The following is a 13,528-nucleotide window of genomic DNA, read 5'->3' as shown; positions in this document are numbered from 1 at the left end:
ACCGGATTCACTGTCTCAATAATACAGTCGTTGCGCAGCAGAGTTTTGCAGAGTCTTGCAGAGTATAAACCACTCGGAGAGCAGCTCTGTAAAATATCTTCCTTTTATTCTATAACTACAACTATGATACAAAGCTATATACAGAGCTGAATATTCTAAGCATAAATCAATGCTACACTGAGAGTCTGCAGCTGCTCTAACAGCAATCTTATCTCTAGGATCTCCAACACTCTCACTCTCTCCGATACACTGACTGACTGACTCTCTCTCTCTCACACACACACAGATATGTTGCTGGGCAGAATAAGTAGATAGGCAGGACACGCCTCCTTCTCTCTGGAGAGTCAGCAGAGACCATCAGGAGATGATCAGGAGATTCTTGTGTATGGGAGGGGTGAAATCTCCTCATAAGCTGCTTCTGGCGAACCAGAGCAGCGCATGGAAACGCCGTTTACCTTCCTGCCGGAGCGGTACCTATTCATCTATTTGCACTTTGACTGCTTTCAAACTGCTAGGTTGGCAGGAGCAGGGACCAAGCAACGGGAGCTCACCCCATCGCAGGGATTCAAACCGCCGACCTTCTGATTGGCTAGTCCTAGGCTCTGTGGTTTAACCCACAGTGCCACACGCGTCCCTACTGACACCTTAAGTAGCTGCCACCTAAAGAACAATAAAACTATCAATGCATATCCTTGTCTTCTGGCCTTCTCAAGGATGGGAGGATGGGCTTTGGGAACACCTGGCCTGAGCAAACCCATCAGCAGATGTCCATTGTTTCCCTCAAGGGAGGGGTGCTGTGTACATGACTTTATGTCTCAGGGATTATGGAGGAGGGCGGTGTCCAAGTCTGCCTTCCCTTTTGAAGCAAAATGTCATTGAAATGGGAAGAATTGGTCAAGGCATTGATTTTATATGCTTTTTCAAAGGTTAGTACTCCATCAGCACTGTCAAAGACAAAGGAATACAATTTGACGCTTTCTTGCAACAATGTAAGAGGTTCGAAACCAGAAGAGATACAATTTACCAGCTTTCGCCATTATCTACACAGAAGCTGCTCAGTCAACCGTGCAAAGGCTGAGCTGCTGGGCTGAAGGCTTTGCGCGGCTCCCTGGCAGTTACCTACTTCGCACAATAGGGGCGCTGTTTGGTAATACCCGATTGGTTAGCTGTCGGATTTCAGAGCTCCCCGCTGGTTGATCTTTGGTAATTCTCAAAATACAGACTCCATTCATAAAACACGGGGTTCATTCATCAAGCAGTAACGTAAGTTCAGTGTTATATATTTGTGGGATGTGAAAGACATAGCAGTCATGCACAACATTCCTAGAGTGGACATGCAAGGGGATGTTTTGTACAAACTTCCTCTGCATGTGACTAGAGGTGGGCGTGGCCTTACCTGCCCAGGTAACAAAAGGGCTAGGCAGGGAGCACACTTCCTCTCTTGGACTGTCTTCTCCATCTTGCTTTTATCGAAGAAGCAACAGCTCTTCAGCTAGAAACGCCCTGTTTCCTTCCAGCCCACAGAGCACCCCGTATGGGATAGTTCCTCTTGTATATATTTTGTAACCTAAGTCTGCCTTCAGAGATGCAATTGTGAACTGATGATACTGTGAGTAAACTTGTTTTTACTGACTTTAAATAAGATTGTCGTGTCTATTCTTTTTAAGAGGGACAAAAGGGAATTACCAGAAATCCTATATTTAGAAGCTCAAACGAGCTGGCAGCAAGTTAACCGCTGTGCGTTTAAAGGGGGAATGTTTAAACTCTGCTAAGTTATTGAACTTGCTAAGGCAAGTTAGGAAGGATATTATTAAACAATATATGCTCTTCTGCTTCCCTGAACATTCCGACAATATTGATCGATTGAACGTGCTGCTTTACGGCCATGGTTAATGCAGTGCTTCTGCGACTATGAACGAAGGTGGCTGGGCTCATCGTCCAGGGGTTTGGGAAGGAGGCGGAAAACTGCTCTCTAAGATGTGCCCCCGCTTCATTTCCGTAACACAAGGGAGGGAGCAGATTAGAACCGCCCCCCAGAAAACTTATCTGACTGCGCAGCGCACATGGCTTTTGCTGGTCTCCTGCTCTGGAGGCGAAAAGGCAGAGAGGGAGAGAAGGGTGAAATGGGTGCGCACGGCTTGCCAAGGGTTAAAAGGAGCTGAGCTGGATTCCTAGAGAGGACGGGATATAAAAGTGTGGGGGGGCAGGTCCTCCCTTCCCCCTCCCTTCCTGCAAGAGGGGGAGGGGGCTGTCGTCTCCTTTGCAAATGCTGCCTCGGCGGCGCCTTCTACGCGCTGGTGAGTCTCCTCTCTCTTCCCCCGGAGGGGGCATTGGGGAGAAGAGGGGTCCCCTGCCCACCCACCCCCAAATCAGGGAGCCCAGGGTCCTCCCCCTCCATCTCTGCAAAGCCAGGGCGGGGGCTCGTTCCCAGGAGGTGTGCAGCCATAGACCCATGGATGCCCCCTTGAGCTCATTGAAGAAATAAAGGGGAGTATAACTATGCCGTGACTCAAGAGAGGGATCCCAGCCCATAATGTGGCCGCGGTGTGGTGGGCCCGTTTCCAGCCCGTCTTCCGGGGCATCTCCGCAGAGAGGGCATTGCAAGGATCCCCTCGGGTCCAGAGCCGGGCAGCTGAGCCCCCCCCCCCCCGGGAGGGGGCCGTGTTCAGCTGATCCACCTGGGCAACCCCTCCCTCCACGGAGCCGACTTTCTTTCCTCTACCTGCTCCTGAAATCAAACGCACAGCTTGGCCTGGACGTTGGCAGCAGCAGTGCTGGTTTAGGGGGGGGGGGGCTTCCCGAAATGGATTAACTGGATGGATTCTAGGCACTGACCTGATGAAAAGATCATAGCTGATTTTCTGACGCAGGAACAGAATATTGGAAGATAGCTGAATGTAGAAAGTGTGCGTTTTTCTCTGGTGGGAAAATATTTGTAATGGGAAATGATAATATTATTGTTATTATGATTATTACTACTCCTGCTTCAGGCATCTGGCTGAACCTTTTGGTCCCTGAATGTGTATTTTGTAAATGTACATGGTTTTAGTCCACTCATACGTTGCTTTATATAATGAATAGGTGCCTAGAAATTCCAGTTATTGTTGTAGCAGTGATGGAGTTTTAACTCGGGTGGGTGCTGTTTTATTTGGGAGAGGGTTTATTTTAAATTGCTTTTGAATGTTGGATGTTAATTTGGATTTTTGGATTTCTTTTGTAAAAAGAGTTTTCTTCTGATCTCTTGCAGGCTTCCTGAGAGGTCAGATGGATGAGAGAGACTCAACTGGCCCTGAAGGAGGAAGAGGCCATGCCATGGAAACTGGGAGCAGTGGGGGATTATGGGAAAACTCAGTGCAGAAGCTCCTGGGAGAGGAGGACACCCTTCGCTCAGAGGCGCAGAGCCAGCAGTTCAGGTGGTTCTGCTCCCAGGAGACCAAAGGACCCCGAGAAGTTTGCAGCCAACTCTACCACTTTTGCCACCAGTGGCTGAAGCCAGAAAGGCACACAAAAGCTGAGATGCTGGACCTGGTGGTCTTGGAGCAGTTCCTGGCTGTCCTTCCATCAGAGATAGAAAGCTGGGTGAGGGAATGCGGAGCAGAGACCAGTTCCCAGGCAGTGGCCCTGGCCGAAGGTTTCCTCCTGAGTCGGGCAGAGGAGAGGAAGCAGGCGGAGAAGCAGGTGAGAGAGACTTTTCTCTGGATGCTCCCAAGGGGCTCCAAACAGGAGGGAGCACATCCTAAAAACCTATACTAATTGCTCATCCTTTTTGGGGGGGGGTGCATCCAAGAAATGACATGAGATACCCCTAAAGATTTTGCCTCTCCCGTTCCTTCTCTAGCCTTTCTCTCCAGGTTTTTTTTAATAATATTTATTACTTTTCCAACAATTTAAACACACACACTAAAAAAGAAAAAGAAAAAAGAACAATACAATACATTACAAAAACACTACATAACACCTTAAACTAACAAAACAAAACAAAAACAATTTAAAAGACATCAAACAATTTTAATATCTTATCTTTCATTCACTTATTTCAGTGACCTCCTCACACCTCCCTTTTTGTATTCCACTTCTGTTGATTGTTTCAGCAATTCCTTTCCATCTTCCTCTGCTTTCTATCCTTTAATTATCTTAACAGATTCTAACCTTATTTTTCCCTTTAATACTCTATTGATCTATTTATACTTAATTCCTTATAACATTTCTACTAAAGCCATATAACTTCATTCCAACATTTTTCTAACATTCATTAATTTTACAGTATTTCTGTAAATAGTCTTTAAACTTTTTCCAGTCTTCTTCCACCGACTCTTCTCCCTGGTCTCGGATTCTGCCAGTCATTTCCGCCAATTCCATATAGTCCATCAACTTCATCTGCCATTTTTCCCGAGTGGGTAAATCTTGTGTCTTCCAATACTTCGCGATGAGTATTCTTGCTGCTGTTGTTGCATACATAAAAAAAGTTCTATCCTTCTTTGACACCAATTGGCCAACCATGCCCAGGAGAAAGGCCTCTGGTTTCTTCAGAAAGGTATATTTAAATACCTTTTTCATTTCGTTATAGATCATCTCCCAGAATGTCTTAATCTTTGGGCATGTCCACCAAAGGTGAAAGAATGTACCTTCAGTCTCATTACATTTCCAACATTTATTGTTGGGCAACTGATAAATTTTTGCAAGCTTGACTGGTGTACCACCTATAGGTATACCACCTATAAATCATTTTCATTAAATTTTCTCTTAGGACATTACATGCCGTGAATTTTATACCTGTGGTCCATAACTGTTCCCAGTCAGCCATCATTATGTTATGTCCAACATCTTGTGCCCATTTAATAATAGCTGATTTCACCATTTCATCCTGAGTGTTCCATTTCAACAGCAAGTTATACATTCTTGACAAATTCTTAATTTTTGGATCTAACAATTCTGTTTCCAATTTTGATTTTTCCACCTGGAAACCAACTTTTTTGTCCAGATTGTATGCCTCCATCATTCTCTCCAGTTTTGAATCCTTGTTGCTCTTTCAGGAAAAGGATCTGGTTGCAGAAATGGGCTCCAATTACTCAGAGGCAGAGAGGACTCCGTTGGACACCACAGATAGTTCACTAGGTAAGGAGGAAGGAGTTTCTTCTCTGTTTGGTCTTTCTGTTGCTTTTGAAAGTAATCTGTAAGTTCTTTTGATTTTGGGGGGGAAGACATTTGGGCCCAAGAGCCCAGAAGAGCACAACAAAACTATGAAATTTGTACAACCGTCAAAATGTACATCTCAGAGAAGCATGCACTCCTGGCTTCCAACTAATCTTTGTCTCTCAGGTGAAAGAAGAATGCCAACAAGACCTCCTCACCCGTCTTTTCCTGGTGGTGGAGAGGAAGCAGCAGCTGTAGAAGCAGATCAGGTAGGAGGAAGGAGCCTAGTGGGGAAAGAGGCTCAGGAGTGGGGCAGCCAGGATTTCTCTGGGAATGAAGAAATCCCTCTCTTCCTCTTTGGTTTCGTCAAAGCTGTTCCAAACAAAGGCTGAAAGTGCCATTCAATGAGGTCTATCTGCTGAAAATCAGGAACAGCCTCCCCTCCTTAACTAGCCTTCTGTATGTTGCTAGTATTATTTATCAATACTTGCAGTTTTATTTATATATTTATGACTGAGTGCTCCGATGGGCTTCTAAGCAGTTGACATATCATAGAAACAGTGGCCAAGATTCCCCAACACCCCCTCCCCCCCAAAAAACAGACCATGGGGTGAAGAGAGAGGACGTCCTTTCATTTTTGCCTCCATATGACCCGTTAAGTTGACTTTTGGTCATTGTGAGGTTCCCCCACCCCAAAACAGAGCATGGGGAAAGTACAGAGTGGATCCTCATCCCCAGCCTTTCCCCACCTTTAAACCAGGCCAAAACAGGGTCCCAGTGCCATTTCGGAGACAGGGACCTTGACTTACCTCCATTTTGTCAATGGGGAACCCCATAGCCAACAAGCCCAACTGGGGCCATAACACTGATCATGGATCCTAGTGCCTGAAGATTTTTAAGAAAACCATCCTAGATGCCATCAAACCTGCCAGTCAGCAAACAGTGTAATGTCGTAAACCGTCATACAAGGACTACACAGATGAACATCCATCTGAATACTACGTCCGTCTGGTAGCCGCCATAAAACATAGGCAGGGATTTATCTGGAAAACCTCCCAACATGAAGGGTGTTATAAATGGGTTCTTTAAGGACAAATCCATGTTTGACATCAGGAATGCCCTAAACCCGCATATTGGTTATGATGGGGAAAGCATTAACAAGTTATTTTCAATAGCCAAATCAGTGTTCAACACCTTAGATGAGAGAAGTCAAAGGAGACCCCAGGCAGATCCAGGCAAGTATTAGCCCATAATTATTAAATGCTTAAGTTTGAAGGGATAGTGCAGGAGGCTAAGCAGGAAAGAGAGTTTAGAGGCCTCCCCCTTGAGCTGAAGAACGAGATACCCCCTTGGTTGTGGGGGCTGGAAGCTAATCCTGTGCAACTCTTGAAGTCTGCCACAGCAGTCAAATTAAAATACAGCAAAGACCTGCCCTTTCCTTGTACCAAACAGTATCCTCTTCCAAAGGAAGCCATAATTGGACTCACATCCACGACAGAGGAATTATGGCCTATGTTTATAGGCAGCATGGCCTTGGGATAGAAAAATAACAGGGCCAGCTTCAACCAGCTGTACTCCGCTTCTCTGAAGGAATAACCCAAACAGCAGGAACCTTCTGCTCGTTTCCAGGCAGAATGGAAATAATTGCTGATCATCTAGAGACTAGACGCTTGCAGCTTGTAGCAGCTTGTAGCTTGTGAGACCCAGACAAGTTTCCAGAACCTTCTTGAATCAATAGAATAGGAAAGATCTCGGCATATTAGACCGATACTTTCTGTCCCAAAAACTGCAAGCCATGTCAGTAATACCTATTCACAAGCCTTGAATTTTACCCCAGATCCTTTTTGGCTGGTCCAAGATTTAAGACTTGTGTACCATTTTGTGGTCCAAAAACACCCAGTGGTGGCCAACCCTCAGAGCCCCATCCCTGCAGGGACCAAGTGGTACAGCCTAGTGGACCTTTGCTCAGCATTTTTGAGTATCCCCATTGCAAATAACACAACACAGAAATGAACAGGCAGGAAACACCACCGCAAAGTGTAGTAGATAATCTTTAGGCTGCCTTAGAGGAGGACCCTTGTCTTTTTCCTTTCAGGGTCCTCTGTGCTTTGAAGATGTAGCTGTGCATTTCACGGAGGAGGAGTGGGCGTTGTTGGATCCTGACCAGAGAGCTTTGCATAAGGAAGTCATGGAGGAGAATCGTGGGATCATGGCCTCCCTCGGTAAGGCTCCCAGTTGGATGATAATATCTGCTTTGAAATTCCATAGCTCGATCTATGTATCATCTATCTATATCTATCTATCTATCTATCTATCTATCTATCTATCTATCTCTATCTATATCAAAATGAGAAACCTGCCAGATGTTTTTGGAGCTCAACAGCACCACCTACAGCACCTGGGATTCTAACACTTCACAGGTCACCATAACTGGAGGGGTATGGATTGTTTCATCTGTGAAAATTCCTCCTCCAGTTACGACTTTTAAAAATCCTGATCAGCCTGCTCTGAAGTGCCCAGGCCTTCATAAATTTAGTTTTCAGAATTTTTAGGGAAGTGAAAGTAGATTCTGTCAGGATTTGAGTTTTAGTTTTTGCTTCTGTCTGTTTTTGGTTGACCAAAGAGACTATGGACCTTGGAAATGGAGCAACAAACAGGTGACTGACAATAGAGATGCAGAAAATTCCATGATTCGGCCAAAAAAAATCCATTCAAGAAAAGAGCCAGGTTTTGAACATCTCAGGTTCCCACAAATACGTCCATGAATACCAGTCAACAAAGGCAGTGAACCCTGTAGTAAGACCTCATGCCTAACCCTCTTTCGTTCTTCCACTATCACAAGAGTTAATTTTCATTGTCCAATCATTTGGAGCTCCATTTATTTCTGAAGTTCTAATCCATTTCTCTCTTCATCACAGGTGGTGTTGAATTGGAAATGAAGAACAAGGGAGAACATGATAAAATTCACACAGTAGAGAAACCGTATGAATATTTGGAGTGTGGAGAGAACTCCATCTCCCTTTCCACTCCCTATCAAATAAATCCTATTGGGATGAAACCATATCAGTGTTTGGAATGTGGAAAGAAATTCAGTCAGAGCTCCAATCTCACTTCCCACCAAAGAATTCATACCGGGGAGAAACCATATCAGTGCTTGGAATGTGGAAAGAGATTCAGTCAGAGCTCCAATCTCACTTCCCACCAAAGAATTCATACCGGGGACAAACCCTATCAATGTTTGGAATGTGGAAAGAGATTCAGTCATAGCTCCGGTCTCACTTCCCATCAAAGAATTCATACCGGGGAGAAACCCTATCAGTGTTTGGAATGTGGAAAGAGCTTCAGTCAAAGCTCCAGTCTCACTTCCCATCAAAGAATTCATACAGGGGAGAAACCCTATCAGTGCTTTGAATGTGGAAAGAGCTTTAGTCACATGGCCATTCTCACTTCCCATCAAAGAATTCATACAGGGGAGAAACCTTATCAATGCTTCGAATGTGGAAATAGCTTCAGAAAAAGCATCCATCTCACGGTCCATCTAAGAATTCATTCAGGGCAGAAACCATATCAGTGCTTGGAATGTGGAAAGAGCTTCGGTACAAAGAATCATCTGACTATCCATCAAAGAATTCATACAGGGGAGAAACCCTATCAATGCTTTGAATGTGGAAAGAGCTTCATTCACAAGGTCAGTCTCACTTCCCATCAAAGAATCCATACAGGGGAGAAACCCTATCAGTGTCTGGAATGTGGAAAGATCTTCAGTCACAGTGGCTCTCTCAGTTTACATCAAAGAATTCATACAGGGCAAAAGCCATATCTGTGCTTAAAATGTGGAAAGAGATTCGATCGGAGCTCTACTCTCACCAACCATCAAATAACTCATACAGGGGAGAAATCATATCAGTGCCTGGAATGTGGAAAGAGCTTCACCCAGAAGCAAAGTCTCACTGCCCATCAGAGAATTCATACACTGGAGAAACCATTTCAATGTCAAGAGTGTGGAAAGAGCTTCAGTTGGAAGGAAAGTCTCAATTCCCATCAAAGAATTCATACAGGGGAGAAACCCTATCAATGTTTGGAATGTGGAAAGAACTTCAATCATAGCTCCAATCTCACCTCCCATCAAAGAATCCATGTAGGGGAGAAACCCTATAAGTGTCTGGAATGTGGAAAGTGCTTCAGTCGGAAGGACAATCTCATTTCCCATCAAAGAATCCATATGGGGAGAAACCATAACAGTGATTGGAATGTGGAAAGAGCTTCAGAGGGCCAACCTCACTTTCCATCCAAGAACTCTCAGCAGGGAGAATAGTTGAATTGTAGGGTCATAGTGTTGGAAGACGGATACAGCATCTTAAAAAGCAGAGACATCACCTTGCCGACAAAGGTCCGTAAAGTTAAAGCTATGGTTTTCCCAGTAGTGATGTATGGAAGTGACAGCTGGACCCTAAAGAAGGCTGATCGCCGAAGAATGGATGCTTTTCAATTATGGTGCTGGAGGAGACTCTTGAGAGTCCCATGGACTGCAAGAAGATCAAACGTATCCATTCTTAAGGAAATCAGCCCTGAGTGCTCACTGGAAGGACAGATCCTGAAGCTGAGGCTCCAATACTTTGGCCACTTCATGAGAAGAGAAGACTCCCTGGAAAAGACCCTGATGTTGGGAAAGATGGAGGGCACAAGGAGAAGGGGACGACAGAGGACGAGATGGTGGGAAAGTGTTTTCGAAGCTACCAGCATGAGTTTGACCCAACTGGGGGAGGCAGTGGAAGACAGGAGTGCCTGGCGTGCTCTGGTCCAGGGGGTCACGAAGAGTCGGACACGACTAACAACCAAAACAGTGTTGGAAGGGACTCTGAGGGTCATCTAATCTAACCCCATGCATTGCAGGAAGCTCAACTAAAGCATCCATGACCAGGGCTGATATTTTTCAGCTGGAGCTCACCAGAGCTCTGCTCTGGCTCCTCTCAGGTGGGTGCCATTGCCATTCTAGGAAAACAAGGGAGAAGTTCATGGTGTGTTCTGGCACCTCTTTTTCTAGAAAAATAGCATTGTCTGTGACAAATCGTCATTCAGCCTCTCCAATCAAGAACAGTCCAGCACTTTCTGCTGAAGTCTGTTCTACAATGATATCACTCTTTCTGTTAGAAAGTTATGCCTGCTATTTAGCTGGAATCTCCTTTCCTGTAACTTGAAGTCAATGGCCTCAGTCCTAACCTCTGTGGCAGGAGAAAACCATTTTGCTCCATCTTCCATGGCACAGCCCTTTAGTTATTAGAAGACGCCTCTCAAGGCTTTCTGTTTCTGGCGGTGGGAAATGGCGGACTCCCACAAGATCGGACCCCAGCCGTTCCAATAATTCAGGGCTGATATGGGGGTAATTAGCCCTGGCAGCCTCCGCAGGGTAGGGGAGGATTGTCTCAAAGACCCGTGGATTGTCCGAGATTGCCGGCGTGCACTAAGGTGCAGCTGGCAGGACACTGGGTCAACGAGCACAGAACGAATGGCACTCCTTCGATGTCATTCTCATAGCCGGGAGCATCTGTTTGGGAATATTAATAGATTTTGACGATAAACAGACACAGCTGGATTGAAGGAGCGTGAGGAAAAACCTGCAGAAGTGTACAGTTCCTGGGGGTTAAGTTCGGACTTCAAAGAGATTCTCATCATGGTGTTTGGATCACGTTTGCTATGTTTTTTCCCCTCTCTCTACTCAACAATTATAATTGGTCTTTTATGCCAAGCCTCATTAAGAATTTAAACTTTAAAAAAATGAGTACAGATGGACTTTTATTTATAATTAGGCATTTAACCGCTCAGCTTCATTTCGGATTTGAGAGATCTGACAGAGATGCAAGAAGAGACACAATGGTTTCCACTAGTTTCTACTAGTGACGCAGCATGAAATTTTATATCTCTTCCTTTCTTTGAGATAAGAGGAGCTGTGTGCTGACTGACTTTGTGATGAATCAAGATAACTACTTTGAACAATACACAGTGCAGCTGTTTGCAGAAGCTTTTTATATTCATTATGAGCGAAAGAAAAGGCTAAGGGATGTCTAGCATCCCAGGGCTCAGGGGGGGAGAGTGCGGTTTCCAAAGGCCGATCGATCGCCAAATGACTGATACTGTGGAACACAGTTTAATATTGCAAACAGTTTTGCCTAATAACTTAATTTGGAAGGTACTGGTTTAACAAAGTTCAAAAGGAAGGTTGGACAATTAAGGAGTTGCTGCCCCATCAAAGATAACAGACTTGGACAACATCCCGGAATTGGAACGGAATCAGACGAAGCTGAGCTGAGAAAAAGGCAGTTGGAAAAATTTTATATTAACAAAGTTTTATTCGGATGATGAAAGTACAGTGGTACCTCGGGTTAAGTACTTAATTCATTCCGGAGGTCCGTACTTAACCTGAAACTGTTCTTAACCTGAAGCACCACTTTAGCTAATGGGGCCTCCTGCTGCCGCCGGAGCACGATTTCTGTTCTCATCCTGAAGCAAACTTCTTAACCCGAGGTACTATTTCTGGGTTAGCAGAGTCTGTAACCTGAAGCGTATGTAACCCGAGGTATCACTGTATATGGTGTTTGACATGAATGAGAATCCTGGGCCCAGGAACAAAAAAATACCAAGCGTTAATATCGAGATGTGGAAAATATGGAGACAACAAGGAGAAGCAGGACTAAGATGCAGAGATCTGCTCCAGAGATCCAGACCATGGGGAGCCCCAAGAAATTAATAAATACAATTTGGACTATAATTTGATCTTTTTATTTTAGTTTTTTAGTTTTTAATTGAAGTATTATGATCAGATGTTTATTTGGATGTTTTCTATTGGAAAATAAATAAAAATGATTTAAAAAAAGAATAAGATGGCTCTCATATCTCCTCTTAGTCTCCTTTTCCATGATAAACACCCCATCTGGCTGGGTTTCCCAGCCACTCTGGGCGGCTTCCAACAAAATATTAATATACAATAATACAATAATTAAAATACAATAATTCAAGACCCTTGATCCCCTTGGTCGCCCTCCTCTGCACAGCCTTCAGATTCTCAATATCCTCCTTAAATTGTGGTGCCCATCAATGAACACAGAACTTGAGATGTGGTCTGATGAAGGCAGAATAGAGGGGTATTGTGACTTCCCTTGACCTGGACACTACACTTCTGTTGATTAAGCCTAGAATAGCATTAGCTTGCTTTTTTGCTGCTGCTGCTGCTGCTGCTGCTGTATCACACTGTTGACTAATATTAAGCTTTTGGTCTACTAAAGACCCCTAGATCCTTTTCACATGTGCTACTAATAAGTAAGGTGCCCCCCATCTCATACTGATGCATTTGGTTCTTCCTGTCTAAGTGCAGAACCTCACATTTGTCCCTACTGCAATTCATTTGGTTAGTTTGGGTCCAGTTCTCGGATCTGTTATCTTGAATTCTGACCCTGAGGGTGTGCACCCCTCTAGAGAGTGCCCTTCTTCCTCCATCTCTGACTTTGGCTTAGAGAAAAGGAGGGAGGACCACCACCTGAGCCCTGTAGAAGATGGAATTATCCTTCAGGGTGAAGATGGGGTCTCATCACAGCATGACAGGATCCCTCTGAATGATACCTAACTCCTTGCAGGTTAATGGTCACCCATGAAAGAGCCTTCCAGCTCAGAAGCTTCAGGGGGACCTTCTGCAGAGGCTCCAAGGGGGGACCTGTGGGCACCTTCAGTACTGTGTGGAGGGAAACCTGTGCCCTGTGGGCTGTTTTAGTTGTGCTGCCTCCTTGCAAGAAGCGTTGGACCAGGCAGTGGGAACCCAAAGGGACTCCTGCTCACCTGAGCCCAAGGCTGCCACGTGTGTGTGGAGGGTGTTGCAGGGGAGCCTTTGATCCAGGGCATCCTTCAGGAAGGGCAGGAGGTCCAGTACCTGTCCTGCTAGGGGATCTGCCTTCTTTCTACCTGCCCACCTGAGGGAGGCTCGCCAGGTGAATTTGTGGATGCTCTGGGTGGGCTGTCTGTGGGAATATCGGGGGGCAGGTGGATGGTCAGTCAGTCCTAATTCCCTTAGGACCCAGAAGTTTGGAGGCTGGAACTCTCCCTGTGGCAGCAGGTCCCTCCCGTAGGGTAGAGGTTGAGGGTCTGCCCTGATACGGCCATGAGTTCTGTAGACCCTCCTTGGCCAGAGTGGAGCTGCTACAATGATCTCTCCCCAGAGTAGATCTTCTTGCAGTTCACAGAAGATTATGTTTTGCCCGTAGAATTCATTGCTTCTCTCCTATCACCTTCCGCTTTAGCTATTTCATGCATCAGTCATTTTATATATGTGTCTCTTCGCTTTAATTCTCTTCTCTTCCACTCATGCAAGAGCTTGGCTGCTGGATCCGGCCAAAGGCCCATCTAGTCC

At 45.2% G+C, this 13,528-nt stretch overlaps 1 protein-coding gene across 2 annotated transcripts; it reads left to right on the top strand.

Moving 5' to 3' along the window:
• The first annotated feature begins 520 nt into the window (after positions 1 to 520).
• LOC308460985 (uncharacterized protein) lies at positions 521 to 12,004 on the top strand. Of its 2 annotated transcripts, none has more exons than XM_080977532.1 (6): positions 521 to 1,609; positions 3,248 to 3,678; positions 5,034 to 5,115; positions 5,320 to 5,402; positions 7,229 to 7,355; positions 8,052 to 12,004. In XM_080977532.1, exons 2-6 carry the CDS (start codon positions 3,265 to 3,267, stop codon positions 9,446 to 9,448), a joined length of 2,103 nt encoding a protein of 700 aa, XP_080833658.1. In that variant the 5' UTR covers positions 521 to 1,609; positions 3,248 to 3,264; the 3' UTR covers positions 9,449 to 12,004. The 2 variants fall into 2 exon arrangements, with proteins under 2 accessions (XP_080833658.1, XP_080833657.1); XM_080977531.1 differs by lacking the exon at positions 521 to 1,609 and adding an exon at positions 2,209 to 2,297.
• Positions 12,005 to 13,528: the final 1,524 nt, after the last annotated feature.

Source organism: Podarcis pityusensis, assembly GCF_964106645.2.
Source record: "Podarcis pityusensis genome assembly, chromosome: 13".
NCBI lineage: Eukaryota > Metazoa > Chordata > Lepidosauria > Squamata > Lacertidae > Podarcis > Podarcis pityusensis.
This window is presented reverse-complemented; position numbering and strand designations above follow the sequence as displayed.

Bases quoted from the DNA above. Each gene is read 5' to 3' on its own strand.
- LOC308460985 (XM_080977531.1), top strand. From the start codon at position 2,267: ATGCTGCCTCGGCGGCGCCTTCTACGCGCTG. The intron at 2,298-3,247 runs GTGAGTCTCCTC...GATCTCTTGCAG, and splicing joins GCGGCGCCTTCTACGCGCTG to GCTTCCTGAGAGGTCAGATG. The intron at 7,356-8,051 runs GTAAGGCTCCCA...TCTTCATCACAG, and splicing joins TGGGATCATGGCCTCCCTCG to GTGGTGTTGAATTGGAAATG.